Below are 27,586 nucleotides of genomic sequence, written 5' to 3'. Positions count from 1 at the left end.
AAAGCATTGTACTACAAGCAGCAGTGATGCAAAATTTGTAATTTGCAGAATTATAAAGATAAGAGGTCAGTGTTGAAGACTGAGTGATGTTAGGGGCCTAATGTTTGAGGTTGCTCCCTTTAGTCATGTAAAGTGCTTTTTTTCTTTGAGATGTGTAAATTAAGAAAGCATTGGTGAAATTATAAGGTTATTTGGTGAGGGGAATTAGAGATGGCAAGGAAGGAAGAATAATTAAAGGTGATGAAATAATGGTAATTAAAAAAAGTGTTATTGCTATGAAAATGGCAACCAAGATAAAAAGAAACTCATTATATTGATCCCTTTTCTCCCCTGTCCCCAAATGTATATGGAAAAAGTCAAGGGCTGAAAATTAACCTCAGTACATCATAGCAGGGCATGATTAATATAAAAAGCACTGAGCTAGGAGTTAAAAGACATGGATTCTAGAAAGTTATTTAACTTCCCCTTTCTTACTTTCTTCACATTAAAAAAGGGGGTTATACCTGTCCTAGATGAGCCTCATGATTCCTTCTAGTTACAAAAGTATATGAATTTGTGAAAATGGCAATGTGGGTATATTTTCTTTGGTGCTCCTCTCTGTCCTCTTACCCTATCTACATCATTCCTACTTCAAGAAAAAAAAGTCCTGTAAAAATGTTTTATGTATGTGTAGTTACACATTCCTGTGGTGCCTCACACCTCTCATGAAGGGTATGTGCACAGGTATGCTTTGGGCTAGTTTCCTTACACCAACTTAGCCTCACCCTGGTGGAAGTCTGTGTTCCTAGAGAAGGGCTATTATCTTAGAGTCACACTTGAATTCTCTCAGGATCCTAGAGGTAATCCTGTTGTGAGGGAATATACACACCTTCTACTCACCTTCACAGCTCTCCGAACTCCCACAAGCACAGCCCCTCACAGTTATGATGTCATAGATTTTAAAGTTACCATTTACTTAATAATAATTATGTTGTTATTCAGTCATTTTCAGTTGTGTGCAACTCTTTGTGACTCCATTTGTTGTTGTCTTGGCAGAGATACTGGAGTAGTTTGCCATTTCCTTCTCCAGCTCATTTTACAGATGAGAAAACTGAATCAAACAGGTTTAAGTGACTTGCCCAGGGCCACACAGCTAGGAAATGTCTGAGGCCAGATTTGAACTCAGGAAGATGAGTCTTTCCAACTCCAGGCCCAGCACTCTATCCACTGTGCCACCTAGCTATCCCAACAGTAATTATTTATATTATATAACAATAAAATTACTGTTTTATACCATTCTATAACAATAAAATTACCAATTACCATTATATAACAAAATTGCCATTTACTTAACAGTGAGGTGAAAACAATAACATCACAAGTACTTATATAAAGCATATGCAGTGATAATTTATGCAGTCCTAGTCTACACATAAACCTATCACATGTTCCCACTAATACACTCAATATCTTTGGGGAGTATAGGCATACAATTAGAAAAATCTCTTAAGTAGGCCCATGAGTGTGGAAAGCCCATGTGCTGGGAATAACTCATAACTCTGGAACTGTCAATGTCATTTTTCTGACCCAGGAATTGTCCAAAAAGTTTTTGATGAATACAGCTTTTGTGTTAAACAGGTGTTTCCACTGCTAAGTTGAGTCTTCCATACCATGCTTGGTTAACTCCTCACTAAGAACAATGTCTAGCTCAGTCCAGTTCTGAAATATATCCTTTCATCTCTCTTATCTTTATGGGTTCAAACTCTGGGTCCTCTCTGCAAATGACCTTACCTTAGCTTATGGTCAGTAATCAGATTCTCATCTTTTCTCTATGATCAAGTAAATTACATTTGTCTCTTATTATAGAATAATTCTGGTGTCTGTTTTACCCCAGTTAATAATTTTAAAAGTTCTCCAATTATATATATGTATTTTTTATATATATGTATATATATGTGTGTGTGTGTATGTATGTATGTATGTATGTATGTACATCATTGAAGCATATTGTGTTCTCCATTTACTCCAGTATTCAACAGCTTGTTGCATTCAAAATGAGCAACTGCTCTCTTGGAACTGTTAGATTGAAATTTAGTAACTGATTCTTTTAGAGCTCTGAGCATGCCCATATTCCAGACAAACTGTTAGAAGCAGACATGTTCCAGACTCTTGTACATAATGTTTTCTTTTAAACATTTTCCTATATAGTAGAGCAGGGGTGGGGAACCTGCAGCCTTGGGGTCACATGTGGCCCTCTAGGTCCTTGGATGCAGCCTTTTGACTGAATCCTTTTATTAAGGGGTTTTGTTCTGTGAAGTTTTTTCCCTTCTCTTTTCCCCTTTTGCAAACCCTTTCTCATCCCGATTGCCTTCTATTTCTGATCTTCTCCCTCCCTCTTCTTTCTATTTTATGTGGGCAGCTAGGTGATACAGTGAATAGAGTGCTTGACCTGAAGTCAGGAAGATTCATCTTTGTGAGTTCAAATCTGGCCTCAGACACTTACTAGCTGTGTGATCTTGGGAAAGTCACTTAACCGTGTTTGTCACAGTTCCTCATGTATAAAATGAGCCGGAGAAGGACATAGCCAATCATTTTAGCATCTTTGCCAAGAAAACCCCAAATGAGGTCACAAAGAGTTAGACTTGACTGAAAAATGACTGAACAAAAAAAAAAGGTCACTGAGAGAGAAGAATGAAATGAATGAATGAAAATAATGGAATGAAATAAATGGAATGAAAATGGAATTAAAAAAAGAGAATGTTGAAGAGAGAGACGTATAGGCTGAAATAGCCAGGGCTGTCTTGATCCTGTGTGAATAACAGATAGCTATTTCTTTGATTAAAAATTTCTTTGATAAAAAATTGATTCTTTACATGGACTTCTTTAGATTTGAGGTGACTGGACAACTAATTTGTGTAGTTATCTTTTTCTTTTTCTTTAAAATGCTGTAGCCTGGCCCTCCCTCATTTGTAGGACCACTGAAAGTTACCCCAAAGTCCAGACTTGCTTTGTGCCACTATTCCAACACAGTTGTGATGTGTTAATGAAAGAGGGTCAGAAACAGGTCTTATTTTAATAAATAGGCAAAATTCATGATTGTTCACAGGTCATGATTTGAGGGGACCGAGAAAGATTTCCACATTTAAAATATCGCCATCACCACTTGCCAGTAGAGATTTACTCTTTGGGTTTTTTGTTTTTGTTTTACTTTTTTTTGGCGAGGCATCTGGGGTTAACTGACTTGCCCAGAGTCACACAGCTAGTAGGCGTTATGTGTCTGAAGCCAGATTTTGAACTCAGGTCCTCCTGACTCCAGGGCCAGTGCTCTATCCACTGCACCACCTAGCTGCCCCGAGATTTACTCTTTGGACAATCATGTTGGTTCCAATATTCTTCTAAAATTTATATGTATCTGAGAGGTTTGTGAAATGACTTCATATCTGTATGCATTTTTTGTTTAAATGTTGCCCAAGATGGCTTGTTCTGGGGGAAAAAAAAAAGGTATTGGTTATTTTGGAAAATGACTCGTTATAAACTGAAATTTTTGTTACTCCAAGCTTTTTTCCTAATAGACAAGGTGCTGATTGCTGAGGACCAGTATATATAAATTACTAGTAAACATTATACCTAAAAGGTAGATGTGACTTTTTGTTAAAAATTTTTTCAGTATAAACATCAATCAATATAATATTTGAAAAGATGCTACACAAAAAAAGAATGAAAGAACAGACATCTAAGCACAAAATGATACCTTCTTACTTATATTTATTCATAAATCACTACTTAATATAATCCCATTTTTCTACTTGAATAGAATGCTTCTTAGCCTAAATCTCTATACTTTGAATCAAAGTCACTACGGAAAATTTTCTGGGTGTTTTGGCATCAAAAGCCCTTACAGATGACTTTTCTTATCTGTTGGTGGCTTTACTAACTATACAGCAGCTTTAAACTGTCTTTTTCCCCTTAAAAGCAGATTAATCTAAATAAATAAATAATTTATAGCTCCTCCTGGCTTCTCTCTTCCTGACTTTCCCTCTCTCTCCATTATGGGCACAATTATAAAGAGAAAGATAATATACATGTAATATAGTTTTACATCAATAGTGTGGATCCCCTGACTCTCCACAATCAAAAGACAATTTCTCTTTTGAGAAGTAAAGTTTCTAGGCTAGCACATAAAGCTTAATTCATACATAATGTACCTGGAAAAAAAAGACCATTGTCTTAACTAAACAACCATTTATAATAGTTTCTGTAAGGAACGTATTTCCAGTTACAACTAGGGGTTTCAAGAAACAACTTCCTACTTAGTAGTCTTAGGACTTAGGGGTTCTTTGTTACTTTTATTTTTGCATGATGGGGGAGGGGAATGGAAATAGACACACTCAGTCAGGAATAACTTAACTTTCACATCTTCATGAGATACAGAACTTCTCAAGATCAGTTAATTCCAAGCTGTCCTGCATTTGGGAATAAAGAACAGGGGCCCCATGGGGGTTCTTGGACTTCACCTCTGACACTGTTTGTGTGTTCTGATTATTTGTACATCAAGTGTTCGTGAGTAAAGGACTACCTGAAAAGTATTCTTTAGTATTACTAATATTTAACTATCTTAAGAAAAACTTTCATTTTAAGTTTTGTTTTTTTTTAAAGGGTAGCATATTGACTAGACTATTCATTTAGCAGAGAAACACATTAATCTTTCTTTCAGCTAACAATGCCTACAGGAAATTGTGGTTTCACTGTTCAGACCACAGGACCATAAATAGGGTATCACTCAATGTGTTACTGGTAGAAGTACACCCTAACTGCAAGCAAACGATATGAGTGGAAGTAATTGAGGGCCGAAGTTAGAAATGTAAACCTATCAAGTAATGACAATAAATGTTACAGAGAGGTGCATTCATGCCTTAGTAGCCATTAGTATTTTATCAATTATTAATACATCAATTTAGTTTCAGTGTATTAGCTAGTTGACAGCTAGTTAGAGCCTATAGTATAAATACTCTTTGATAAGAAGGAAAGAAAAGAAATAAATTGTTTGCATGGAGTGCTACCCAGTGAGGTTAGAAATGAAGGTAACATTAGTATGGAATAATTTGGGCAACCAGGAATTTGTAGATGTGTAGAAAGCCTAAAGGAGAGGATACAAAGAGAGGATGCTAAAAAGAAAAGGAGGATGATGGTAAAGGCAGTTTTTACCTGCTTGACCACTTATACCTAAGGATTCAATGGACCTTCTAGATATTATTTGTTGTTGATTGTTGTCAACCTTTGTTGTCAAACTCACATATTGTTGCTGTCTATTCCAGAGTGACTGATGTTAGAAATTTCGGGCCATGTTAGGATGAGGGGGACGGGAGACTATAGGTGATGGGAGAGATCTTTGGGGACATGACTACACAGCTGTGACAGTTCTAAAATTATACCATGTATAATTTTACCATGTAGGTAGCTGCTGTGGGCCAGTATTGGACTACAATGTTTGTTCCTAATCATTGCGTAACTCTAAAAACTTCATAAGTGGCCAATATGTAGGTCTATGTAATATAACCCTTGTTATTTACCACAGGTCATTTTAATGCATTTAGAGCAATTGTGATGCTTTCAAGTCCAGTTTAGTTGTTTTACAGAAACAAGCCATGTTAAAGAAATAGATCTGTTTGGAGGTATCATTATAGGCATCAGAATACAGGCAGATGTTTTACTAACCAGAATTCCAGAATCTAGTTTTGGATGTGATGATAGCAGTTATTACTAACCTATGTATGAAGATGACAACCTTAAGAACCTTTTCCAGGCTGCTGAGATCCTGCTGCAACATGGTGCAAACCCTAATCAAAAGGATGAGGATCAAAAGAGTGCCCTGGATAGAGCAGAGGATGTAAAGATGAAAAAATTGCTGAAGTCTTACAGTGGAAATGAAACTAGAGAGATTTGTCACAGTAAAGTCACTGGTATGTTGTTTCTTCCTTACAGAGTTTTATGTATAGCATATGTAAATATGTATATATACACATCTTTTACACACACATATATACAAAGACGTGTGCATGTACACATGTATGCACACCCATATAACCATATACACATATATATGTTGATACAGATGTGTGTACACCTGTATACATGCATGTATACATATGTAAACACACGTGTTACAAAGATGTGTATATGTGTGTATTTATATGTTTCTGTCTATCTCTGTTCAGGGCAGGGGTTCTTAACTTTTTTGTTTGTGTCATGTGTCCATTTGGCAGTCTGGTGAAACCTATGAACTCCGTCTCAGAATAATGATTTCCTGCCTACATTCATAACTGAAGAAAATATAAATTTCAGTTAAAGATTAGTGAACATAATTTTTCCCATGCAAGTTCACAGACTTCATAAAATCTTTCTATAGACCCGTTGGAGATCTGTGAAGCCCAGGTTAAGAGCTCCTGGCTTAGGGAAGCAAAGCTTAGACACTTTAAAATGTTAATAGTTTGTTTCCTATCAGGGACAGGTGTTTCTTATATTTAGTTGTGAAGAAACTCTTACTTATTTTGGGAAATGAGTTATTTCCACATTTGGTTGAACTTCTGGCTCATTAGTTCATATTGGATTAGTGTTATATTTTAAAATGAAATCCTAATAATTGTATCCTGATCCCTGGATTCCAAAAACAACTGGAGTATGGTGCCTCCTGTGTTAGCATGTAAGTTCCTTGAGGACAGGTGCTGTTCCTTCAATTGTATGCCCCACTACTTAGCCCAGAGTAAGTGCTAGTAGGAAATGCTTAATAAATACTTATTGGTTGACTGAAGATTTGTTTGGGGATGCTTCCCAGATGAATGTGGTCGCCACTAATAGCTTAAATTTTTTAAAAGTTCATAATAGATAAAGATTACAAAGCTTTGGAACTTTTCTTAAAGTAAGGAAACAACTTTAAATTTTTGGATGTATATGTGTAAGTTCTAAGTGTAGATGTTTTGTGAGGCATTTTTTTTCTTAAAACTTGTGGGTTACCTATATCAAAACATCTGTCATTTTAAGCCTTTTGAGATTTTTTTTTAAAAATCATTTAATCTTTTGGGGCCTCAGTTTCCTCTTTTATAAAAAGAGAGAATTGAATGAGAAAACCTCCAAGGTCTTTCCCAGCTTTGAATCCTGTAAGTCTATAAATGCACAGACATTTGAGAACAATCTCATTTTTCACTTTGTGTAGAAAACACCACAGATTATGCCACCTTTACCACTTTTGGGCCGCCTCTTTCCTTGCTTTGCCATTGCAGCCACTTCAGTATGGGCTGATCTGGTCATAGAGAAAGGGAGAAAATAGGTGGTACTGCTCATTATCTTTCCATACAGAAGCACAGTCTGGGCCCTGCACTTGACTAGTTCACCAATTAGCATTCCTAAAGGAGAGTGAGTTAGAGAAGAAAGGGGGAGTTTGAGCTTTACACTCAAATAAGCTCCTGGTAAGTATGTCTGAAAGGTTTAGTGAGGAAAATATGTTAAACTCTACAGAAAAAAAGGATTCAGATGCCATTATTTTAGACTTGCTGGTGGGAGGAAGGAAGGAGTGAGGGAAGGAAAGAGAAAAGGAAGGAAGAAGGGAGAGAAGGAGGAAGGAAGGGAGGAGGGAGTGAGAGAACGAAGTTGTGCTGACTAGGTGCCCTTAGGAACATAATAATGAAATCCTAAATAAGGAGTGTGTCAAAGAACAAGTCCTAAAAACAATAATTATGTGAAAGAAAATAATAATCATGATACAATATACCAAAATTTAGTATAATCATGAATTTAGAGGTTTATGTATAAGGGACTTTATAGGTTATAAAGTTCAATACCTCCCCCTCTTTTACAGATGAGGAAATTGAGTTTGAGAGGTTAAATGACATTTCTTGGATGTAGCTAAATCAGAAATCAGACAATTATAAATCCATATCTATATATAATTGAACAAACTTAATGAATTTAGTGACAAAAGATTTATGGCATATATATATATGGTACATGTATATATGTATGTGCATGTGCACGTGTGTGTGTGTGTGTGTGTGTATCCTGTATATATGTGTGGGGTGTTCAGGGAGGACTGACACTTTTGGTGTGAGGGCTTGTCAAGCCCTTTTCAGGGTTGCTCATTCACCTTTTGTGTCCACCTTCACCCAAATCTCACTTGTGGCTCCAAGAAACTGTAGTATGTGGTGCAGCAGCCGTACCCTGGTAACCTCTCGACAGACCAGCTATACCAGGTTGGGGATAACTGACAGGCTTCAAACCTGTTGACGAGTTAGGGAGATGTCTACCCCAAGCATGTAAGGATTTCCCCCCAGGTGTAATGGGCAGATGAGAACAATTTGTTCCAACGGCCATGAAGGTGGCTGTGCTACGGAGCGCTTAGAGCATGGTCAGACATCAAAGATGCCAAGGTCATCCACTGCATCCTGGGCCATTGCCAGTCATTCTGACTTTTATCCTACCATTGGACTTTGATGACCCTGGGAAAGAGAATGAGGCTGAGGACTTTGTGCAACTATGCCTTACTTAAAGCCATCACTAGTGATGACATTGGTCTTTGAAAACAAAGGATGAACAACAACAGTGCATAATAACTACATAGGTCAGAGAGGACCTGACCACATGTTGTTAGCTATTACTTTCTTTTTGTTGTTTGTTTTATTTTTGTTTATTCATTTATTTATTTATTTATTTATTGCTTTTTGGTGAGGCAGTTGGGGTTAAGTGACTTGCCCAGGGTCACACAGCTAGTGTCGAGGGTCTGAAGCTGGATTTGAACTCAGGTCCTGCTGCCTCCAAGGCCGTAGTACTATCCACTGCACCACCTAGTTGCCTGTACCTATTACTTTCTATGTGTACTTGAAAACAATTCAACTGCATTTATTTATATAAATTGCATAATATAGACTGACCACTGATTTAGAATAGACTTTACCTAATTAATCTGAATCAATATCAGTCAGTCAATAATCAAGCATGTATTAAGTGCCTGCCATGTACCAGGAATTTCACTAGGGAACCAAGGGGTCAACTGTAGCTGGAACACAAAGACAAAAATGAAAAAGACCCTTCCCTCAAGGAGCTTATATTCTAGTAAGGGAAAAGGATGAGCAGATGTGAGTGTATATAAAATATAAACAAAATAAATATAAGATAATTTGGTGGGGGCATGGCGGGTCAGGGAAGCCCTGGGGGAATCAGGAAAGGCCTCTAATATAGATCAGCTTGAGCTGAGCTTTGAAGGAAACTGGCCTAATATGATTGTCTTAACTGTTAAGATCAAAATTTTATGATTAGTTGCAGACTTTGTTCAATGGTGTTATTCCCATTTCCATTATGGCAGGTTAAGAGTAATTGAGTTCTTATATCTACTTACTATATTTTCTTCTTTTTCATAAAATCAGAAAAACTTTCTTCAAGGTTAAAAAGACAAAAACAGGAGTCTTGCTGCAAAACTAAATGTACTGGTCCACTTTCATTTTCACATCAAGATGAGAGAGTTCCCATGGTGAGTGAAATTTACATCTTTCATATTCCTCAAGACAGAAAATGCCAGTCTTGTTGTGCCAGCCAGGATTACTTTTGGGTAGCATTTGCTGAATCATAAGAAAAAGCTGAAGACATTATTCCATTTTGTTTAAAGCATGCAACAACAGAATGCCAAGAAGAAATTGTATGATTATCTCTAAATTGCACATACTATTTATTGGAAGGGATCATTAGTGTACATAATACAAAATAGTAGTTAATATGCTGGTGTGCCTATCACTCATCTTGGCTTCTCTGTCTCTCCACCACTGCCCTCATCCCTTTCTCCCCCAAATGACTGATTACAACAGTGAGTTCTTATAATACTTCTAGTTGCTATACTGCCACTGTATAAGTGAGCCTTCACTAATCCACCAGTCAGTCAGTCAACAAGGGCTTGCTATATGCCAGGTATAATAATAATAACAATAAACATTTACATAGTATTTCAAGGTTTGCAAAGTGCCTTACAAAGTTCATCTCATTTTATGCTCACAACAATCCTAAGGGGTAAGTGTTATTATTACCCCACCTTTCCAGATGAGGAAGCAGAGGTGATGGGGATAGGATTTGCACTGGACCCCTAAAAGGAAAAGACCATATCTTTGGGACCTGGAACCCAAAGCCCATGAACCCAGATCTCTGGCATTTTCCCGGTGTGTCCATCTTGCCCCCATTAAATTGTTCAGATTCTTAAAATCTGGCCCACTTGTACTGGTGTCACAAATAGTGCAGACTCACTAGGAATCTCACCCACCCCAACCAGTGTTTTAATAAACTACTTGGACTGGAAGGAGGTTTGAGTGGTCAAATTCTTTTGAGGCAGACCCCTGCCCTTTTGCCTTTGCATTTTGGGGTTCCCAGGACCCCTAAACCACAACAAAGGCAGACAGAGGTTAAATTGCTTAACTACCACACAGTTATTAAGTGTCTGAGGCCGGATTTGAACTCAGGTCATCCTGACTCCAGGTCCAGCATGCTACCCACTGCACTACCTAGCTGCTAAGCACTTAGGAACATAAAGAAGTGCAAATGTACCGTGTCCCAGGTCTTAGCTAAGATCAAAATTTTATAATTAGTTGTAGAATTTGTTCAACCCTCATGAAGCTGACATTTTAATGGGGAAGATAAGATACAAACAACTAAATTCATACAAGATATAGACAAAGTTGATGGAAAGTAATCTCAGAGGGCAGGCACTCGATGGGGGGGTGGGGTAGGAATGACAGAAAAGCCCTCTTGCAAAAGAGAGGATTTGAAGTGAGACTTGAAGGAAGCCAAGGACCTAGGTGGAGGTAGGAGTGAGAACATTCCTGGCATGGAAGATAGCCAATGAAAAGGTACCTAGTTGGGAGATGGAATGCTAAGTGGGAGGAGCAACAAGGAAGCTAGTGTTGCTAGGTGGTAAAGTATGTGCAAGGAGGTAAAGTGTAAGAAGACTGGAAAGGTAGGAAGGGCCAGGTTGTGAAAGTTTCAAATAACAAATAGGGCCTTTTTGAGATAACTCCATTATTAGCCACTAGAGTTTATTGATTGGGGCAGGGGGTGATATAGTCAGACTTGCTCTTTAGGAAAATCACTTTGACAGCTAAGTGGAAGACAAATTGGGATGGGGGAGACACTTGAAGCAGGGAGGCTGACCAGAAGGCCATTGTAATAGTCCAGGTGTGAGGTGATGAGAGCCTACCAAGGTGGTGGATGTGTGATTGGAGAGAACGGGACATAGATGAGAGATGTAGTAAAGGTCAAAATAAGACTTGGATATGTGGGGTTTAGGGAGTCAGAAGTCAGAGATGACATCAACTTTGCAGGCTTGGGTGACTGGGAGGTTGGTGGTACCTTTGACAGTAATAGGGGAGTTTGGAAGAAAAAATGACCCCAGGAACCAGGAAATCATTGGGTTCCATAATTAATCTACAGTGACAAAATTGACTGTATATAAAAGCCTGTGTAGGAGGGAAACTTTATACTAAAATAGCATAGTAGCAAGTTCTCAAAAGTATTTATTGATTGCTAACATAGATGTTCTTATTAGATATGAGCTCACTTTGTTAGGCAAACATTGGCCTGATGGATGGAGGAGAATTTTCCCATGAATACATGAAGTCCTATAGAGTATGACCAACCTTCTTTTAATTAGTATAATGGCCAGAGGCTTTTTTAAAATGGATTACTCCCAAACCACAGATAATCTGGTAATCTTAGCACTGAGAGAACAACTTGTACCTTTCACATATAGGTATATTGTAATAGCAATACAGTCTTACCTCTGCTCCCTTTTCCCCCTGATCGATTATCAGGCAGGGCCTGATAGAGTAAGCATGAACTTGTTCCCAAATCTCAGGATACTAGGATTAAAATACACCTTTTGAAGCATGAGAAAATTAAGTTGAAGACAAATACCAGTATTGTATTACTTTACACAGCAGGTAACAAATTTATACAACTCATTATAGTTGGTGGTGGTACAGACTGAAAATAACATAGACAATAATTCAGTTTAATTAATAAATTCTTTATTAAGAGGAACCAGGGAGAAACCACTGTAGCTTAAGGGCTATTTTTAGGAAGAACACCCACAAAGTATGCCTTGGTACCATAATGATGGGCAGAATGCTGGGCCTAATGGGTCATAGATATGAAAATCAATATAATATTGTCAGTCAGTAAACATTTATTAAATACCAGAGACTGTGCTAAGAACTTGGGGTACAAAGAGAAGCAAAAAACCAACCCCTGCCTTCAAGGAGCTTATAATCTAAAGGAGGAGGCGACAAGCAAACAAATATGTACAAACAAACTATACAAGAAAAATAGAAAGTAATTAAAAGAGGGAAGGCACTAGAATTAAGAAGGGTTGAAAAAGGCTCCCTGTGTTCTTATGTCAAGGGAAACATGCATACACAGCTTAGAAAAGAGAAAGCTAAAGCTTTATCTTTGTAAGACTTAAGGTTTTTTTTAATGGTTTTTATTCAAAGAATGGCAAATATGTGTGTGAGTGTGGAACATTTTATACACACACACACACACACACGTAAGCATAGAAATAGACAAATTGTAACATTTAGGCTGGTGATAAGGAGGTGGACCTATCTCAGAAATTCACACAGAGACCTTGGCGGGCTCTTTCAAGCTGGCACTTTTCAGGGTCAGGCTTCTCAGCTCTGCAGGCACAGTACTTTTTCACTCAGCCAACCTAGGGAAGATGTGGCATTGAGGTAGCTTGCTTCTGTTGCTGTCATTCCCATGCCAGAAAGCAATTTATTAATTTGCAATGAAGGATATATCTTTCTTGTGACTAGATATTTGTGTTCTTTATCAAGGGCACTACTTTCCTGGTGTCTAGTTACTGGGTGTGAAGTTTTCCATTCCTTAATAGGGCCAAATGTGTAAAGAATGCTCTCTAGCTGGTTAGTCATACCTAGGCATGATGCCCGTAGTTTGGGCAGCTGCCACAGGTTGTACAGGGGCACTCATTTTTGCATATAAGCTGACCAATTAGACTTTCTCAAGGGATGGATAACAGTGGTATGATAGAGCAACATAATGAAGTTTCATAATTATATATATTTTACAAAACATAATTGATATAATGTCTTAAGGTTTGCAAAGTGCTTTACATATGTTATATCATTTGATCCTCACAATAATCGCAAGGGAAATACTATAGGGTGTTAACATACTCATTTTACAGATGAAGCAACTGAGGTTCAAAGATGTTAAGAAGCTTGTCCATGGCCACACTACTAGTTTATGTCAGAAGTCAGATTTGAATTCAGGTGTCACCAGTGGCCTTTCCACTACACCCTGCTGCCTTCTTTAGTAAGAAAACAATTTAAGCCTCTAACTACTTACAGTTACCTTCTGTGCAGCAAATTTGAGTTCATATGTATTATGGAGCAATAATAAAAGAAATAAGAGCATCTAGTTATAATTTTAAGTAATCTTAGTTAAATTCTGTTACAGTATTATCAACTATCACTTAATTCACATTTCATTTCATTTTGTCTTTTAAAAAAACTTCCTGCTTTCTTCCACTTAACAATGTTTCTAGCCACTAAAAACCTCAGGTACCAGCTTTCAAATTTTTTAAGCCTGGCTTGTTAAAAGCCCTTAAAAAATTTCATGTTATAATTCCCAAGACTATTTTTTCATTGATTGCATTTTACAGTGGCAGCTTCCTGATGATATATAGAGAAGAAGCTTCATCACATCAGCAGTTTGTCTCCAGATCATACTGTGAAATTGTTGCTTATGAAAAAGTTTGCTGGGAACAACTAATTCCATGCATCATGCATGGATCTTCATTACTTATAATTATTCAGGATAGCACTTCCTTACATCAGCGGTTTGTCCTTTTCCTGATCTTGTCCCTAGATTTAGAAATGTATCTTACTTTGGGACTTTTGTAATGTTTTGTTTACTTGTTGTTGTTGTTCAGTCATTTTTAGTTATGTCCTTTGTGACCCTTTTTGAGGTTTTCTTGGCAAAGATACTGCAGTGGTTTGCCGTTTCCTTCTCTAGCTCACTTTCCAGATAAGGAAACTGAGGCAAACAGGGTTAAGTGACTTACCTAGGGTCACACAGCTAGTGTCTAAGGCTGGATTTGAAACCAGTTCTTCCTGATTCCAGGATCAGAGCTCTATTCACTGCACCACCTGGCTTCTCTTTGTTTACTTCCTACAAGTCTATGTGAGTATGGCATGGGTAGGGAGGAAGTGGAAGTAATAAGATACAAGATCACCAAACTGTTGAGGTACAAGGTGTGTATGTGTAGTGTAGTCATCTTGAAAGTGTAGTCATCTTGAAAGAATTCTCTCAGACTGTTTCCAAATCAAGTAAAGGCATTTATTCCAGATAACACATCTAGCAGGCTCCTCCTTAAGGGAGGTTGCCACCTCTTAGGGGAGGCAGCCCCCTAGCCAGGAGAAGCTCGGGATTCTTATAGTAGAAAACCTGCCCTGTATGGGGAGATGAGGTAATCAGGGACAGAAAAGTGAGGTAACCAGTGGGCAAGGGGGTGATAACTCAGAGTTTTGTGCATATCTAGGCACGTCATTATTCCATTATTCAGCCCATTTGCCCAGGGCAGAGGGGCCCCTGTTAGTTTCAGTATTTAATGGACCAGCCTATTTGAATCTCATTATCTTATTGACCAGTTCATTTACCTAGGGTGGAGGGGCTTATTTTTCTCACCATTTCCAGAAAGGTTCAGTTAATCTCATCAGAAGGGGAAGGAATTTCCCAAACACCTTAAAGGAAGTAGAAATGATACAAAAGAATATAAAGATTTTTAAAAATAAGAATATGAAATGAAATGAGAAAGAGAAATGAAGGACACTAATTTTCTTTTTAGAGTTTGGAAAGTTAGAAAACTAGGTACTTTTCTCTTCCTCACCCCTATCTTTAATGAGGTTGTTAGCATTAGGTCCAGGGGTCTCCAAAACATAATTGTAACACATGTATACCAAAGCTAAAAAGAACTCATTTTTTGTATGATGTTGTACCTGTGGTAGCAGAATGTGGTCCTGCTGAAAATTTTTGGGAGAAGAGGCCTAGGTTCCCTACCACTAACTCTACCATGTCAACTTGTAATGAATCAGAATTGTTCAATGAATCTTTTGGTTCTACTAGGTGGTGTTGTTCAGTTGTTTCAGGTGTGTCCAACTTTTTGTTACCCCATTTAGATTTTGTTTTGTTTTTGGCAGAGATACTGGAGTGGTTTGCCATTTCCTTCTCTAGCTCATTTGACAGATGAGGAAACTGAAGCAAACAGGGTTTGAACTCAGGAAAATGAGTCTTCCTGACTCCAGGCCCAGCAATCTATCCACTGTGCCACCTAACTGCCCAGTCTAGTAGGTAGTGAGTGATAATTTTGAGCACATAGACATTTGGATTCTAGGGGTCACAGGAAAGTTGGGGAATGCAATAGAAGAACTTCCCTAGTTGCCTTTTCCCTATCTACACAGAATTGTTCTATGCAATGATTTGAGGGCAACATACAAAAAGCTATATTGGATGCCCTTATTTTTGTTGTCTAAACCTAAAAAGTGACAACTAATTCCCATTACCAAAGAAGTGTGTTAGGAGGGTAGAGGAAAATAGGAATCATTGTAAATAGAAAATAAGCCCTTTCCTCTTTGGCCCAATATTCTTGTATACCCCCCTAGATTGTCCACTATTTAATGCTGCTTACTGTCTCTTCACTTAATTAAAATTTCCTTTCACAGGATCTTAGATTTATAAGCAGAAGGGATCTTAAAGGTCATAGAGTCTCCCTACTCACCACACCCATTTTACAGATGAGGAACTGAGGCACAAAGAGTTTAAGTAACCTACCCAAGGCCACACCAACAGTAAGTGGCAGGGCTGGAATTCAAACTCAAATCTTCTTACTCCATATTTGGAAAGCTCTCCATTAATACTCCATTGCCTTTCTGCATCTTAGTCTTTCAAGACTTAGAGTTTCATAAATCTTTTGGGTCATTCAATTGATAATTCACTAATCTGCTATGATACCAGAAACACAATAATTGAGAAAGAAGGAAGCTTAGAAGTTATGTATAGTCCAACCTCCTCATTTGATAGATGAGGAAATGGGTTCAGGGACATATAGTCCTAGACAACTAGAGAAGTTCTCTCATTGCCCTCTCCAACTTTCCTATGACCTCAGGAGTCCAAATGTCCATGTGCTCAAAGTATCACTATCTAGCAGCAGAAGTGAACTGACTAAAAGATTCATGGAACAATTCTCATTTGTTACAAGTCTACATGGTGGTGTTGATGGTAGGGAACCTAGGTCTCTCCTTACCAAAATTTTTAGCTGCACCACATTCTGCTACCATAGGAATAACTTCATGCAAAAAATGGGACCTTTTTAGCTTTTTTATTTGTATACATGGGTTACAATTGTGTTTTTGGAGGCCCCTGAACATAATCCTAATAACCTTATCAAAGACAAGAGTGGGGAAGTGCTCAAGATCACACAGGTAACTAGCTATAGAATCAGGACTAGAATCCATGCTGAGGGGCTATTAGGGAAAGCTTGGGAGAGACCCCAGTCCCCCTATACTTTTGCCACACCCCTACCCCCACCCAGGTAATCTCTACATTTTAAGACTATCTTTGTTGCCAAGCCCAAATAAGTGACTCAATGTTGACAACTCCAGTGAGTGACAAACATAGCCAACTCCTAGCTAATGGCAATAATCTGTCATGTGTGGTTTAGCATGTGTGTACTTTTAGTAAGCATCTTTTAATTAACTTTTCTATTAAGGTTATATGAGAGAATTAAATTTTTAAAATTTGTGCATTGATAAAAGCAGAATGATACTCTTACTCCTATCTAGACTCCATTCTCCCTTAGGTCCCAGGCATTGTTTACCCCAGCTTGCTGGCCACTCCCATCCAGATCTTCCTTAGACCCCTCCTCCAGTCACCCCAAACTACTTGGCCACTCCTAGATCTCTCCCACAGTCTTTCTGTATATAAGATCCACTTCATTAAAGTGCTCAGATTTTTGTAATCTAACCAATAGCTTAGTAATGTTCAGATTCCTTAAGAATCTGGCCAATATGGTGGATGTTCTAATAAATCTTATCTTTGGCTGAAATTCATTTGGGCAGGACCCATTTGTGATTTTGGGGTCCCAGCACCTCTAAACCTCAACACCCCATGCCTCCTTTTCCTGGGCCTCTCAGAACCTCTAGTACCCTTCAAAGCTGAGCTCATAGTCCACTTTCTCTATAAGTCCTTTCCTGAACCATTCAGTTCCTAATGCCTTCCCCCAAATTACCTTGATATACACAAATAGACATATATAATGTGTTATATGTATGTATGTACATGTCATTTCTTTGATAAAATGTGAGCTCCTTGAAGGCAGGTATATTTCATTTTTGTCTTGGTATCTCCCATGCCTAGAATGGTGCCATGTATTCACTAGCCCCTTAATTAAGGCTTATTGATCAACTGATGCATTTAGATTAAGTAGTCCATTAAATTATTTTCACATCTTAAAATTAGTTTAACTATCTGTAGATATCAACAAATAAAGTGAGGAAGACTTCCATATACTTAGATGACGTAGGAGAACCACCTGGAGCACTCTGCAGGCCCTTTTTGTTTTTACGTAGTTGTATTTTTTTTTTTAAATAAGACTGCTTTCAATTGTCATATAAGAGAAAAACATCCTTTCCCGCCTTATTACAATTTGTGTTATTTGTATCTGATAGCATGAATCCATCTGCACCATTTTACAAGATATAGAAGAAAAGCAAGAAAACCTATTGCTGTTTGAAATAAGAACGCCCAAAGATGCTGGTAATTATGAACACAAATTCGTTTTTGGTTAACGTTATGAAATCCAAGGTCAGTGCTAGAATGTATTTTTTTAATACTAAGGAATAGCATATGCCTCTGAGAGAAATTGTTTGAAGAATGCTATGGGCCAATGTAAAATAAAGTCACTTCTCAAGTCTAACAGTTTGAATGGGAAAGTGGGGGAGAGTATTAAAGGTGCCATGAATGATAGCTAAAATTTAATGTCTTAAAATTAATGGCTAAAAGCTAAAATAAATGGCTTAAAGGTGTCACATTTAAATATACAGAGTTATGCCTAAACAGTTGGTAGGGACAGTAATCTGATAGCTGTCAAAGACAACTTTCCAGGGTGGTCCTTCTCAGCCCTGGGCACATTAGTAATTGAAGAGGTACTCAGAATCATGATTGTGGATATGCCGAGTGTACAGAGATGCTATAAGATGATGTCTGGAGAACATGTTGTTTTTCCCTTTGGCTGCTCAACTTCACTTTGTTAAGGTGACCACTGAAGACAGAATGAATAGGGGGATATGTAAGAGTGATGCTAAGTGTAGCTCATTTATGCACTTTCAGATGGGACATTCTACATTTAAACTTTGTTATTTGGTCACCTTCTTCCATAGATGTTCCTCTGCCAGCCCAACACCAACAGACTGGGCTCTGGGGTCTTTGTTCGTATTCCTTCATGGCTCAGAACTTTGATGAACAATTGCAAGCTGTTGAGGATTTTAACTGTGTTTTCTTGAGCTGCTTACACCAGCTCCTTTCACCTGAATTCATGATGCAGCTGAAGCTGGATTTTATTAATCCCTGAATTGACATTTTATTTTTGTGGTTTCTAGACCAATACAGTGAGAAGATGTTACAGATTAAGGATGTTATGGACAGTGTGCTTGCCAAGCAGAAAAAAGAAAGGGATGATCTTGCTAAAAAATACAGGCAAGTAAAAGAGGAAGATTACTTTTAAGATAAACATTTTTTTCACAGTTTTAAAATATTAACAACAATAATTAAGCATGGCTGCCTCTTGTCAGAGAGAATATAAATGCAAAATAATTCGTACATTTTCAAACAAACAATGTGTGAATTTGTTTTTTCTTTGACAATAGTTGCATGACCCTGGGCAAATCATTTAACCTGCCTCAGTTTCCTTATCTCTAAAATGATGAGAGTGGACTTGATAACCTTTCAGTCTCTTCCTGCTCTAAATTTCTGCACCCATGATTATAATTATTTGTTAAAAGGGAGGCCTTTTATATTGCAAGTGCAGAGTTTGGGGAGGGGAATGGAGGTAGTGATAGTGTTACAAGAGGAAAAGAGCATCAGTTGGAAACATTTTAAAAATACACAGAAGAGAGCAGAAGGAAGTTCAGAAAGAAAGGTCGGCACAAGCATAGCAGTGTTGGTACTACTATGTTAGATTTATTATATACTTCTTTAGATTTATTATATACTTCTTTAGTTAAAGCTATGCATAATGAGATTTATGGTTGCTATTGTTCTGTGAATATGAAAGTGATATTTGTCAAGTTCATGATAAAATTTTTTTTTAAAATAATTAAACTTAGAATAGGTTAAGAATATACCAAAGTTCTGGTAACCGCATTTTTTGTTGCTGGATTTTTTTTTTTCCAGAGAATATTCACAGGGCTTGAAGGCACTTAAAGAGATCATCTAATCTATTCCTGTCTCTCTAAATAGAACTATACTTAAATCTTTCCAGGACTATATTTTGAAATTTTCAAATAATAAAATGAAAATATTTTCAAAGAGTGAAACATTTGCACTAAAAAAATTATAAAAGTATTGTCATTTATTTCACATATACATTCCTTTCCATAATAAACTCACATTTTCTGCATTTTTTTTCAGTTTTGATTCCTTGTGATTCTGTTAAAATATTGTCATTAATGGTCTGTATTTTGTGCCTTTACATTCAACTGTTGCTATTCTAAAAGGATTTTGTTCTACTGCATTTAACATGTAAATCTTATGATTCTTTGGTGGAGGGAGGGAGAGATCTCATTTATTACCGTTTCCCATAGCATTAAATTCCTTGAGATCATGACTATTTTCTTTTTATATTCATGTCCTCAGCATTGAGCATAAGTGCTTTATGCACATTAAGCATTTAAATGCTTCTTGAGTTTAATCTGATTGAATTTCCTTTACAGAATACTCTTTTTCTTACTTCCAGTAGCCTAACCTACTTACATTCCAAATTTTTTATTACGTATTGCTTTTGCATATCCTTGGCCTATATACTTTGCTAGGATTACCTGTTTCTACTTATATTACAGTGGTATGATAACTAATTTTGACAAAGAAAAATAATTAAATTTATAGGCACAATAAATCTTACAACTATTTATATTTAAAAAACTTTTTGTGATCACATTTTTTCTACATTACTTGATACTGAGTTCAGAACATTTTGATACATATTCTTTAATTCTTCCTCATGAAGCCACATTTTTATAATACTGAATGTTAGGTATACCTTTTGATGAACTATCCATTTTTCCAAGTTTATCATTGATTATGTAGACCATAGGTTTTCAATGGGCTTTAAATCAGGAGAGTTCTACTTAAGTATGTTTACCCCCATTTCTCAGATAAATTTCTTAATCTTTCACAATGTGTGGTATGGTGGAATATTATGTTGTAGTAGTACATCTCTGTTTGGGAATTTATGTAATTCCATAACAGTTCTGCTTCTCAAGATACATTTGTTCGTTGTTCCTTCAATAAGGGTAAGATTTCCAGGTCCTCTGGAAGTGAAAAAAAATTCCCCAAACATCTTTGGGGGTGATTCCTTTATAGTCTTATGAAGATACCCAGATTTTACAGGTTCACCTAGACTTCTTCTGAACAATGGCTTTGGTATCAGCTTAAATAAAAAAAACAAGTTTTATCAGTGAAAGTTACTTTTTTCCAGTCTTTGGTATTCCAGTCTTTCTATTGTCTTGCCCATGACAAAATTTTTTTCTTCATAGTAATGGTGAATAGCTGGATTTTTTTTTGTTTGTTTGTTTGTTTGTTTGTTTACTGGTCTCTTTGCAGTTTTTTCAACTTCAGGAAGCTTACATCTTACCTCAGAGGAATCAGTTAACTACTCCTCCAGCTGCTGGGCCCTTTGAAGGTCTTTGTTTATTTTCTGAAGATTAAATTTGCAACAATAGTTTGTCAGTTCTTTGTGTTTGTTATTTTTTTAAATGTGTTTGGTTTTAAGCACATTTAATTTTTTTAACACATTTTCCATTGCCACTCCTGTTTGCTTTCCAACTCTCCCCTTTAAGTTCTGTACTCCTCGACTAGAATATAAGTTTCTTGAGCTAAGAGCTGGTGTCACTTGCACCTGGAGCACTTAGCACATAGTAAGAACTTAATAAATTTTCAAAAAATCCATTCGTTCCCTCAGCTCCATCCCTGATATGACGCTGGTGCTAATATTACACTCCACCTCATCCTATGTTCAGACCTATAATTTCATCAGCAGAAATTCTCTCCAGCAAAGCATGTCAATAGCTACCCTTTAACTATAGAGTTTTCTGAGTTAACTGAGAGGTTAAATAATTTAACTACAATCATATAGCTAATATATGTCAGAGAAGGGACTTGAATCCAGATCTTCTGTCTCCTGTACATGTCTTTTTAAAGTCTTAAGCTGGTCAATGATTTCTCCATGTACCTATACCAGTCTCTTTAGATGAGTCTCCTTTAAATTCTCCCTTCATTAACCCTTCTCCAGTCTTGCATTGACTCTCTCATTCTCCATAGTCTTCTAAGGATCAGTGACAGCAGCTCAGAAATCATATCTACCACTTCTTTCACAACCTTAGGTTGTAGTTATCTGGGCCAGCTGAATTGAATTCATAAGGAATATAAAGAAGCTTGCTTTCTATTGTTATATCTCTATTTGGGGTATCAATTTCTGATTAGCCAGCCATGTATTGTCCGTTCTAGTCCAAAGGTTGTTCTCCTTGGTAGTGAAAATGGCGAAATAAAAGTTAAACAACTCTACATTTTTTAAAATTTCATTATGAGTTTTTACAGAAATATGGCCATATTTTCACCCATCCTCCCTTTGCTTCTATTTTGTGTAGATACTTACTCAAATCACACCAATTTGGGAGTGATCCAGTGATGCAGATAGCAACTCTTCCGTGCCTGCCTATCCCCATGCTACTTTTGTCCATGTCTTCCCAAAAATTCACCATAGGGGCTCCATCAAATGTTTTAGAGACTTTGCCTTTGCCTTCTGGAATATCATATTCCAAACTCTGCATTGCTTTATAGTAGTGTCTGCTAAATCATGGATGATCCTGACTGTGGTTCCTTGGTGCTTGAATTTTTTCTTTCTGACTGTCTGCAGTATTTTTTCTTTAATTTGGAAGCTCTGGAATTTGGCCATAAGGTTCCTAGAAGTTTTTATTTGGAGTTTTCTTTCAGATAGATGGTGATTGGTGAATTCTTTCTATTTTCCCTTTACCTTCCAGTTCTAAGAGATCTGGGCAGTTTTCTTTTAAGATTTCTTGAAATGTGATATCTAGTCTCTTGTTTTGGTTATGGAATTCAGATAAGCCAAACATTCTTAAAATTTTTTTCTCTTCAATCTGTTTTTTAGGTCAGTTGTTTTTACTATGAGATACCGTATATTTCCTTCTCTTTTTTTCTTAGCCTTTTGACTTTATTTTAATATTTCTTATTGTCCCATGGAGTCATTGGCTTCTATCTGATCCATTCCAATTTTGGGGAAGTTTGTTGCTTGTGTGAAGTTTTATGCCTCTTGTGTCAAACTATTAATTCCCTTTCCAATTCTTTCTTTCATAACTCAGACTTCTCTTCCAATTTTTTCTTCTAGTGCCCCCATTTCATTGACAAAAAAAATGTTAAACTTTTTTAAAAAATTTTAAAATTTTAAAAACTCTTATTTTATGTATTCCAAGATTTCTGGTTCTATTTGTGGCCATACTGTGTTTTTCCTTGAAGCACTGCTTGGAGATGTTTTGGAGTCATTTTCTTTTTCTTTTTTGGGGGAGGTGGGGGGCAAGGTCTGGCAGTTTGGAAGCAATTGGAGTTAAGTCACATATATCTTTCATTCCTGCTTTTTTTTTTTTTGGACTTCTTAATTGGTTGTATGTTGCAGCTTTCTCATAACTACTATTCAGCCCTTTCTTGTCCTTTGTGTGATACTCATCTTTAGTTCTTCAGGGGTAGTAATATTTCAGGTTTTGATGTCATATAGCAATACCAACTGATATTGAAAAATAGCCTTTTGCTGTTCTTGGAAACTTGGGATCATGTATAAGTGCTTCGTAATTTCCTGAAAGCAATCTTTCATGAAAGCAATTTACTGAAAGCCAAGTGGTTTGCAAAGTGCTCTCCTCCTCCTTTTCAAGTCTGGGCCCAACTCGCTGTCTATCTATATTGTCTATCCCAAGTATACATACTTTAGAGTTTGGACATACTCTAGAGGATTCCAGTCCTATGCATAGTGAAATATAGGCAATAAATATCCTTTATCCATTTGGTCTTTGACAGGCCAAACTCCTTTGAGTGATTATAGACATTTTCCGGGAGGCTCTGCAGTGTCTTAGGTCTTGATGGAATCAATACAACATCTAAGGAAAACAAGAGCTTCTAAAGGACTTTACTATCCAGGGGGAATTATTCCTTTGTGCTAGATCCCCACCATCTAAATGATGAATATTTTTGTTGAGCATGTATCTCCCCCAATTTATGCATCACCTGATATTTACTTTCAGAGGATCATTGAACAAGATTATTTCTGTTGCTACACCTTCCAAAGAATCCTGAATGATCTGAATACATGGATGGGAGACAACTTATTGGAAAAGGGCCTATAAGATGGTATTTTGTGCTACTCAATGGATTACTTTTTCCGTAATTAATAAGTAGTAAACACAGTGGGATCTTATCTCTGTGCCCATGGTAATACATTTGTGAGGGTATTGAAAGATCAATTTACAAAATATCTAAAGGAGAGGAAGACATCAAGGACATAGGGAGAAAATCTCAAACCTTATCAATACCTAAGTTTTTTTCTTTATAATGCTGTTGTTATTATATAAGTTTTGTTCTCCAGGTTCTCATTTTGTTCTGCATCAGTTCATACAAGGTTTTCCTCTGAAACTATCCCTGTCATAATTTTTTATAGCACAATAATATTAAGTTATATTACATTCATGTACAATAATTTATTGAGCCATTCCCTGATTGATGGGCATCCTCTCTATTTCTACTTCTTTGCTACCACAAAAAAGAGTTGCTATATATATTTTTGTAATATAGGATCCTTTTCCTCTTTCTTGGATCTCATGGGTTAATCATCATCATCAATATTGGCATTTATATAACACTTTAAGGTTTGCACAATGCTTTACAAATATTATCTCATTTTATCCTCACAACAACCCTGAAAGATAGGTGATATTATTATTCTCATTTCACAGGTGAGGAAACTGTGGCTGAGAGAGGTCAAGTGACTTGCCCAGAGCACAAAAATGATGTGTCTAAGGCTAGATTTGAACTCAGGTCTTCCTGACTCCAAGTCCAGCACACTATCCACTATAATATATGGTACTAGTTCCCTTCAACCTTCTTCTCTTTTCTGTACAGTTTCTTTTAAAAACAGTATATCATTCCAAAGGCGTATTCCAGTTTTGTGTCTCATCTCAAAAAATCTCAGTGCTATCTATAGGATCAAATTTGACTCCTTGTATTATAATCTTTAGTTCACTTTATTTGTTTTTCTTATGTTTTGTACATTTGTACAAAGAAATCTGAGGTCATGAGTTTTATTGCTACTTTCTTGGATTTTGTCTCTTAGAATTTTCTGGGTACCTCTACTGCAATTTTTTTGGGGGGGCTAGGCAATGGGGTTAAGTGACTTGCCCCGGGTCACACAGCTAGTAAGTGTCAAGTGTCTGAGATCAGATTTGAACCCAGGTCCTCCTGACTCCAGGGCCAGTGCTCTATCCACTGCACCACCACCACCTGCCCCTTACTGTTATTTTTTCTACCTATATTCTACTTATGCTTGGTAAACATACATAAGGCAGTTTTCCCCATCTCCCTTCATCTTAATCTAAAGCTCTTTGGATTTGATTTTTGAGACTATAGGCAAATGCAGTCTTGTCTGCACTTGTTAGTTGTACTTCATTTTGGAGCCTGCTATTCCTGTATTTTAAGCCAAAATTGAGAAATACAAATCTTGTTCACAGACATTATCTGCTTAATCAGCTTTTCATTTCCCAAGACTTCCTTTCTCTTCTGAAGTTTTTGTCTTAAAGCAAAAGTGATAGAAACAGCACCTGTGCCAGACTTGTATATAGTAATACAGAGAGAAGAAAGCACAACCAAAAGAATGTCCAACTACTATAGACATGTAAATAAAGTCAGCATAGAAAGACAACAAAATCTTAGCCAAATGCAGTAACATCCAGCCATGTTACTAACACTATGCAAATGTAAAGGTCATATCCCCCCTTTCTGTTAATAACTGATAAATTATTATTCAGAGGGTATACTTCCTAAAGAAGCCTGTTTGAGCATTTGTTGCAAAGCATGCATTGCATCAAACTAAAATTTATCTAGTACAGTATAACAATCACAGAAAATAACTGTTCCCCTTTGATCTTCAGCTTATTACCCAAGACTTGAATAATATTTTCTAGATTTCTTATGACAGTACCATTTGTACCTTCATGAGTCACAGGAAATTTGTCATCTGATTTGACAAGAGGAGTGCAGTACTTATCCGTAACATTCCCAGTTGTTGTTATCAGATCAACAAATAACTGCCTCTTTATTCCTTAGCAGGCAATCATCACCTATCTCAGCTCATCTCTTCCTCTGACCCTTACTATATGGTCTCTCACTTGACAGCACCTGTGGATCCATGTCATTATTCTTTGGAGGTCAAGCTCCTTCTTCATTAGAAAGAACCTCATATTTATTCCTTAGCTACAACTATTCAGTGGTCCTTTTCCCCTTTCTCTTCTATATTTCATTTTTCCAACCCCCAACCTCATCAGCCTCTTCAGAGCCTGTTTTTTTTCCCCATTTTCATTTTGAAGCCCTTCACAAAATTTTAAGGAACAATCCATTGGCTCCCTGGCAACCTGAAGAATAGACATTAATTTCTTAAGCCCCTATCCCTTCTCTTCTAAGAGAGAAACCAGCCTGGATTTTGAGCATGAATAAATCAGTTGGTCATATCGAAATACAAACATAGCACCCACATTCTATACAGTTCACTGCAAAATTCTCCTTATGCTCTATACTTGTAGAAATAATACTGTCAGTTCTTTTGTCCATGCCTTTCTATAAATGCTGTCTCTATGCTGGGCCTACCTAATGACCTGACAGCCTTCCTTTGTTTTGTTTTAATTTTTTAACATTTTTATAGATACCAGTGCAGTGCTATCCAGGTGTTAGTGTTTATTCTTGCTACGTAAGTGGCTTGCCTCCTTTTCTAATCATATATCTTTATGCTGCCATTATGCCAATTTTAAAAATACATGTTATCATTGGTAATATGCTACAACCTACTCACTATCTATGAGTCTTTCCATTATCCTTTGTGTAACCTACAATTTGATTCTTCTGAGATTATAGTGTTAAATATGTGGTAATCACCCATCACAGCGTATGGCTTTATCAGATCTTTTTTGGTTTATAGAATAAGCTACCTTTTCCCTTCAGGAAAGCTGGTTTAGTTCCACCCCTTCTATAAACAGAGTGCCATTTCTGTCATCTGTATCTAAGTGTGTTTACTCACAACCCCATTCCTTTCCTACTTTGTAAACTCCTCTTCTGTGCCTTTGAGGTATGTTTCATGGAATCATTTTTTTTTTTACCAAGGTATCACTTTGTAACAGGGGTTCTTAATTTTCCTTGTGTTATGGACCCTTTTGGCAGTTCAGTAAAGCTGATGGACCCCTTCTCAGTGTTTTTAAACATGTAAAATTAAAAATATAGGATTACAAAGGAAACCAATTTTATTGAAATGCATTTATCAAAAAAAAAATTTAAGTTCATGCACCCCAGATTAAGAACCCCTGCTTTAGAAGATATCAATGTAGTAAAAGAAAGCACAAGAAAATTCATATCAAAGTGCCCACCAGTGACTCTCTTTGATTCAGTTCCCACTCCAATTACTCATCCCCACCCCTGCCTATTCCTTCCTTGCCAAACCAGAAGGGAGTATAAAAACTCTTCTATGTGTATCAATCTATACTTCTGTTTCTTTGATACCAGACCAAAGTCTTTAAGTTTCTCCAAAAGAAGATAGCACTGCCTGCTATCAAAATGCCTCCAAACACAAACAGCTGGAGAGAGTTAGACAAGTCACCTTGTGACATACTGCTATTGCTTTTCCCCTGACTCTCAGCATTCTCCCTTTTTGAATCAACCACTCCTGCTGATGTTCACCTACAAGGATGCTCTATGACCCTGCAAGTGCTCATAACCTAGGCTGTGTAGCAACATGCCCACTATAAGTGATTAGCAATCATAAATAATATCACTGGGAGGAGAGTGGTGTCAGAGATTAGCTTTTGTGTCCATGAGTAGCTTAAGAGCACTGAAAGCCTCTCAATTTCTTTAATCTAGCCTGACTTACTACATCTATTCAGTTCTTCTTCCACCTTGAACCAGTTCTTGAACCAATTCATCTCCAAAGCTAAGATATAGCTTTTACATTATATGCATACAAATATAT

At 37.0% G+C, this 27,586-nt stretch overlaps 1 protein-coding gene across 10 annotated transcripts in view; it reads left to right on the top strand.

The window, feature by feature from the left end:
* The window catches only part of ANKRD31 (ankyrin repeat domain 31), a 178,920-nt gene that overhangs the window by 98,596 nt on the left and 52,738 nt on the right, over positions 1–27,586 (top strand). For all 10 annotated transcript variants that reach the window (XM_027864206.1, XM_027864209.1, XM_027864205.1 and 7 more), the window contains 4 exons: positions 5,783–5,939; positions 9,393–9,496; positions 17,751–17,838; positions 18,681–18,777. In XM_027864206.1, the coding sequence (XP_027720007.1) occupies positions 5,783–5,939; positions 9,393–9,496; positions 17,751–17,838; positions 18,681–18,777 (446 nt within the window). The remainder of the gene's footprint in view (positions 1–5,782; positions 5,940–9,392; positions 9,497–17,750; positions 17,839–18,680; positions 18,778–27,586) is intronic.

The sequence above is a fragment of the Vombatus ursinus genome, unplaced genomic scaffold (assembly GCF_900497805.2).
Source record: "Vombatus ursinus unplaced genomic scaffold, bare-nosed wombat genome assembly UNPS02014774.1, whole genome shotgun sequence".
Classification (NCBI taxonomy): Eukaryota; Metazoa; Chordata; class Mammalia; order Diprotodontia; family Vombatidae; genus Vombatus; species Vombatus ursinus.
The sequence above is the reverse complement of the archived record's forward strand: the minus strand, read 5'-3'. Positions and strand labels throughout refer to the sequence as shown.